Source organism: Anas platyrhynchos, chromosome 7, assembly GCF_047663525.1.
Source record: "Anas platyrhynchos isolate ZD024472 breed Pekin duck chromosome 7, IASCAAS_PekinDuck_T2T, whole genome shotgun sequence".
Taxonomy (NCBI): domain Eukaryota; kingdom Metazoa; phylum Chordata; class Aves; order Anseriformes; family Anatidae; genus Anas; species Anas platyrhynchos.
The window spans coordinates 31,412,755-31,418,754 of record NC_092593.1 but is presented as its reverse complement, the minus strand read 5'-3'; the positions used below and the strand labels follow the sequence as shown (position 1 = coordinate 31,418,754).

The window sequence follows — 6,000 nt, the reverse complement described above, 5'->3', positions numbered from 1 at the left end:
GATGAAATCTAACTGCGGGGCTCTGCTCAGCATCCCTTTTCCATAGCACATGGAGATAGGTCTGCTCCCTTTGCTGATGTTTTTTGAAGAGCAGGCTGCTGACAGGCTCTGTTTTGCACCATCACCATACGGTGCCTTGCCCCTGGCTGGTAGCAAGAACAGCTCCCAGAAGCGTGGACGTAAGCAGAGGGCAGGGCGGAACCTCTCAGCCTTCACAGCGAGCAGGAGGGGATTTCTTTCCTGCTGTCAGGCAGGAGCTCCCTTCATCCCTACCCAGGCAGCTGACCCTGTCCTGAGCATGGCTTGGGTCGGACATCGCTTGATCTTAGTGCTCCGGAGGATTTTGGCTATAAATTAACACTGTGTTGTGAGGCCCAGCTGCTGGTCTCCTGCCACTTCATGCACTACGGGCTGGCTGAAGCAGGGACCCTGCACAATCTTTAGTTCCTTTTGTTGCTGTTTCTAGCAGAAAGACAGCGTGGCTGATGTTTCGGCTCTCACACGTCTCTACTGTCTGTGCTGCACTCTGCTAGCGGGTATCAAATGTAACCGAAAGTAAGAGACTCAGCTGAAGGACAGAACAGCCAGCATTGTGCTTATAAACGTCTAACAAATTCTATCAGCAGTGGGAACCCTCGGGTTTTAAGGTACAGGCCCTCTCTGCAGAGAGCTTAGGCAAATGCAGTGTTTAAAGCATTTTATCCCATAATCTTTCCTCTGTTTGTGGTGTTACGAGTGATGTGGCGTTACAGGGAGGAGATCAGATGGACTCCAACTTGAGTTCAACTGAGCAGCTCCCGTGTGCCTGTCAAGTGAGTTACTTAATGTCAAAGTGACAAAGTAGGGACCTTTGTAATTGCTCTCTGGTCCAAAATACATAGACCTCCCTTGAGGAGGGCAAATTAACAGAAATCTGTCTTAGCAGGGAAGTATTTTTCTGTCTGTCTAAGCCATGTTGAGTTTGCATGGATTTCAGATATTCATTTGGCTCTTGAACACTGCTGGGAGAGAACTGATTTCTGTTGCAATCATTTTACTATTTGCAAATGTTTTCGTTGCTCTATAGATAGCAATCTGTGAAAGCAGTGGCCATGTGGGTTTCTCATGTCAAGAAGCCAAATTCTATTTTCATGCTATGCTTTATTCAGTCCAGAGAAATCCATTGACTTGAGCAATGCAGTGCTGGCGGAGCCAAGAGAGGAATGTGGCCTGAGGAAGCACGACCAGAACCTTTAATAATGCTCTACATTTGCAAATGTTGTATGGGTTTTTGCAAAGCTGGCAACAAAGGGACTTACTGCTAATTTTGTGCATTGTAATCAAGCCTGGCTTTGTTTTTAAAAGGGCTTTTAAGGGAGTTTTAATGACACCCACCCCCAATACCACAGTAGACTTGAACAAGCACCGACCTAGGTGAGGTCTGGCTCCAGTTTTGAGGCTTTCTACAGAGGTTACTAACTGAAGGGTTTCTGTGACTGCCTTTACAGCAGTGCCTGAGGGCACGCTCAGCTGTAACTGAACAACCTCAGCTCTGGATTTTTATTTGGATTTACCACAATGCAAATGCAGCTACAGTAGCTGGGATTTAAGAGTGATGTGATTGATAGACCACAATATAAACCCTTCAGCTGGTCACAGGTCAGTTATCCTCCATCACAGGGACAAGTAAAGTGTGGTCCTCCCCCCATCTTTAGGGCAAGGCTTGGAGCAGGGGCTCAGTGACCCAGCATCAATTTTACCCGGGGTGAGCGTGGCCTCAGACCTTGGGGCAGCTCAAACCCTTGAGAACGTTCTTGATTTTTAGGTATTTAAGGGTCTGGCTGGACTGAGGACCATCTCCTTTGCCTCAGTTCTTGGCTAAAGCAGGAATTACTTTATTTTCCCTCCCCCCTTTTCTCTCTCCTCCACCTGTTCCCCCGAAGCTGTCCCCTGCAGCATGGCATACATACTCAGAGGCTCTCTGCGCTCTACTGGGACAGGGGGATGCATCTGGAAGCCTTTAATTAACAAACTGCTCTACAAATAGTCTCTTCATGCTTCATTGAGATGTTTGCTCCATCTTGTTTCAAGGCAATGTTACTCCAGATCAGAATAATCGTCTTCTTCCTAGATTCCATGGTAGCAAAGAGAATCGCTTAAACTGTGTCTGGTTTGTAAATCTTTTTATTAAAAGAGTTGTTTTTTTCTTTTCCACAGTAGTAAAGCTTTGGCACTTACAGTATAAAAATAATCACTGATCATAATTACACCAAATTCCTCTTTGTCAACTGCATACTAAGTGTCTTTAATACATTTTATTCCCATATAAAAACACTTGAAGGTCAGGGGAACAAAACTGATAAATAACAGTATGAGATACAAAGATACAGCTAGGAAAATACTAGGATCATTGAGAAAGAATTAGGACTGTGCATATTTTAAATATCACAGTGATTGGATTTGCTTTTCCTATCTTATTGCTGGCTGCACGCTTATGTGAAAGCAGAAGTGTTTGGTGGACTTTCCTATCTCTAAACTTCAGTAATGTCGTACTCAAATGTTGTTTGCATAGCACAGGAACCTTTAATTTCTACACTCTCCCTCCCCCTTAATAGTTTGATCCCCTGCCAATTTGGGTTAGCATCCTCCCCCCTCGCTTTTTCCTTTAAATTTGAGAATACTGACTGGTATTCAACACTTTGAGCAAAAACAAGACAGTTGCTATCATGAGAAAAGTCTGAAACACTCCAAGAGTGGCGCTTGGAGAAGCTGTGAGTTGAGCTTAAGCTGGGAGAATGGCTCCAGAACGAAGGGCCATTCTCCAAAGATGCAGTTTGGCTAGCATCACTCCAGTTTGGATGGTAATGGTGGCAGACAGGTATTTATGCTTTGGTTTGGCTGTCGCCCTTGCCGCAAGAAGTCTTGCTGGATGTTACTTTCCCCGTGGATGTTGTGTGTCTGCCTGTACATCTAGGGGCATGAAACACTCAATGGGGCAGTTGACATTCTGTCGGGAGGGAAGGAAAGCAGTTAGCGCTCTGTCCCGGGAGGGCAGACACTTGTGGGGGGGGGGGGACTGCTGGGTGCCAGCCCGTGCAGCTGCTCAGCTTTGTGAGCACAAAGCAGGGGCAAGGAGACAAGGACGTCACTACGTGCACTACTGCCAGAGCATGCAGGCATCTCCCGGAGCTGCCGAGTGACACTAGAGCCCCGCTGACGCTGTGTGTGGAAGTGTGAGCTGCAGCCCCTGGCCTTTGGTGAGCAGAGTGGTGGTTTGCTTTATCGACAGCTATCACCCACAAGCACAAAGCTGCATGCTCCTCTCAGCCCCCTTCTCCATGCCCCGGACCGGACGCGCAGTTTGGGAGGGCAGAGGAGGAAAGCATACTCACGGTGTTGGTGGCCTGGTGGTATCTCTGTGTGAACTGCGTGTAGGTGTGGCCGGCTGAGCCTTCGGGGGCCACCTCCACGCTGGGCCGGCGGCAGTTGTCACAACGCCAGCCCTAGGGAACAGAGCACCAGTTAGACCTCACACACGGGAACAGCTCCACCACCACTGAGGTTGTTCCCTTTTTGTACCACACAGGCCCTGAGTCCAAGGCCCTTCAAGTGGTTAAGCTCTCCTACTAATTATTTTTCTTCTTCTATGGGCCTGTTTTGGCCAGACAGTGAGACACCATCTGACCAGAAACCCGACAGTCCTAAGACTGCTCTCCTCACTGCACACTCGGCATGCCAAGTCCCTCCTGCTTACCTGCTGTCCTCCGTAACAAGTGCAGGAACAGATGGCCCCGAAGTACTCCTTCTGCCACTGCTCCCCGACTTGGTACATTTTCCCATCATCGTAGCACGTGGTCTCATCTGTGGAGAAACAGAACTCTGTTGCAGGGCCTGTGCTTGGCTCTGGCAGTAGCAGAGCTCACAACAGGAGCCTCTTCTGACCAGATCCCCGCTGGCTGGCATGGGGAATATCAGTCATTTCTGTAGCTCCCTAGACACTTTCAACTAGACCTTGAGGGTATTTGCCTGACAGGAGCAATGCTGTTTAATTCATGTTGCTGAATCCAAAGGATCGCCAGGTGACAGGCCCTGCAGAAGTGTCCTGTGCGGCTGATTAGGGCAATCTGTACCACTTAGTGCGGTGACACATCCCTAATGTGTGGCTTTGGGGTAAAAGCAGACAGGCGCTGAGTGTGCTGTGACCTGAACTAAGAGGGTTTTCTTTGTAAGCACAGGATTTCATGTGGAGTTTCATGCTTTCAGCTCCTGGGAGAACAGATTCAATCTGTTCCCAATGTAGCTTCCACAGCCTGCATCTGATAACACCGATACCCTGCTTGCCACCATGGCAGTACCCAAAGTGAATGGGAACAGCCTTGAGATGGATACTGAAGCTTCCCAAATTGGCGCTCTTAACAGCAGGAAGTGACTTACGAGGTTCACACTTGAATTCTCCTTTCCCGTTTCCAAGGCAGGTGCAGCTCATCATCTGGCCATTCTCCCCCTGCCGGTCCCACTTCTCCCCGATCTTGTAGTTCACACCGTTATCGTGGCACCACTCTGGAGAAGGCAGAGGAACATAAGCAGGAGTTACCCCAGGTGCTGTGGTAACACAGCGGGAGAACAGCTTGATGTCTCAGGAACCAACAGAGGGGCAAGAGAAAGAATCCCTTCAGCTCTCGTGGGTCCTGAGGACAAAATTGCCTCCGACAGCCACACATTTAGTCTCCAGCAGCTTGTAATTGGTGAGGTCTCTGACGTGTGGGAAATGGGTAGAGCCTCTTAGGAAAAGAATATGATGTGACAAAGATTGGTGTTGGAGAGGGCTGGAGAAGAGAAGAAATTCAAGGTAGGAAGGGAGAGAAAAATATTTTAAGTACTCTTGTGTTTTTGAACAAATATCCAGTAAAACTATCACAAACTGCAAAAGAAAACAAGGGGTGAGGCATGTGTATCAAATGATGAAATATCAATATTAATCCAGTAAAACAAATGTCTCCCCTGCAGTCACTCTGAGTCTATGCAAATTGCAGAAGTGCCCTTTGTGCTTAGCTTACTCTGCAATTTAAATGCATCGGACGTGTTGTGTTAAACCACCACAGATTTTTGTTCCATTCCCTTGCATGAAACCTGAAACTCTTCCATGTAAGCCTCGGTCCTGCCAAGACTGCACCTTAGAGCTGTGGCAGTGGCATTGTCTGCTCCATGGTTTCAAAGAGCCACTGAGAGAAATCAGAGAACTGGTTCTGCAAGATGCTTTGCAAAGCAGGCTCTGGACTTGCTGTAATACCCACTGAAATCCACACAAGTTCTGTCTGGCCCTCTGCAACATAACTGGGAGGTGAAAATTCAACCAGAGTTTACTATTCAAAGCTGTCTTCTTACATGGCTACTCAGATATTGTCATTTAGGCACCTTGTCTATCTCACATTTATTTACCCATTGCCTAGATAGACCTGGAAAAAGTAGGAAAAATAACAAAATCATTTAACTTCAGTGGAAAAAGTCATCATATATCAACACCATATTGATCACTGCTGATGCAATGAATAGCAATGCTACACGAGTTGCACAGCTGAGAAATAATCAGAGTTTTCCATCACTAATAATGATGCAAAACCCTGATTTGGTTTAAAAACTGAAGAGCCAGTGGTCATTTGCGTCATGTTTGGATCAGACTGGCTGTCAAACATGCCCTTAGAGCTCAGGGGGGTTAGGGACGGGGAGGGGTGGTCAGAAGCCAGCTACTCACTAGAAGAATCGCATCTGAAATGACCACTGCCAAAGCCTAAGCACTGGCACCAGAGTTTAAAGCCAGTTTCTGATAACCGCTCCCACTCCTCGCCAATGGAATAGAAGGAGCCGGTGAAAGTGTCGTAGCAGGTGTCGTCAGCCGGCTGGTTGAGTCCTTCAGACACTGGAAGGGAAAGAAAAGAAACAGGCATCATACACAGCAATAGGAGCTACTGAAAGACAGAACGATTTGCACTGAATATGTGCATTTTTTTCCTTAAAACATAG

The 6,000-nt window shown here is 47.4% G+C and overlaps 1 protein-coding gene across 13 annotated transcripts in view; it reads right to left on the bottom strand.

Moving 5' to 3' along the window:
• Window positions 1–1,120: 1,120 nt before the first annotated feature.
• The window catches only part of FN1 (fibronectin 1), a 52,466-nt gene continuing 47,586 nt past the window's right edge, over window positions 1,121–6,000 (bottom strand). For 8 of the 13 annotated variants that reach the window (XM_072041268.1, XM_072041263.1, XM_072041265.1 and 5 more), the window contains 5 exons: window positions 5,732–5,896; window positions 4,414–4,539; window positions 3,734–3,840; window positions 3,372–3,482; window positions 2,146–2,986 (listed from right to left, as the gene is read on the bottom strand). In XM_072041268.1, the coding sequence (XP_071897369.1) occupies window positions 2,912–2,986; window positions 3,372–3,482; window positions 3,734–3,840; window positions 4,414–4,539; window positions 5,732–5,896 (584 nt within the window). In that variant the 3' untranslated portion in view covers window positions 2,146–2,911. Of the gene's footprint in view, window positions 2,107–2,145; window positions 2,987–3,371; window positions 3,483–3,733; window positions 3,841–4,413; window positions 4,540–5,731; window positions 5,897–6,000 lie in introns of those variants that run through there. The other 5 variants (XM_072041266.1, XM_038182473.2, XM_072041269.1 and 2 more) reach the window with 1 other exon arrangement.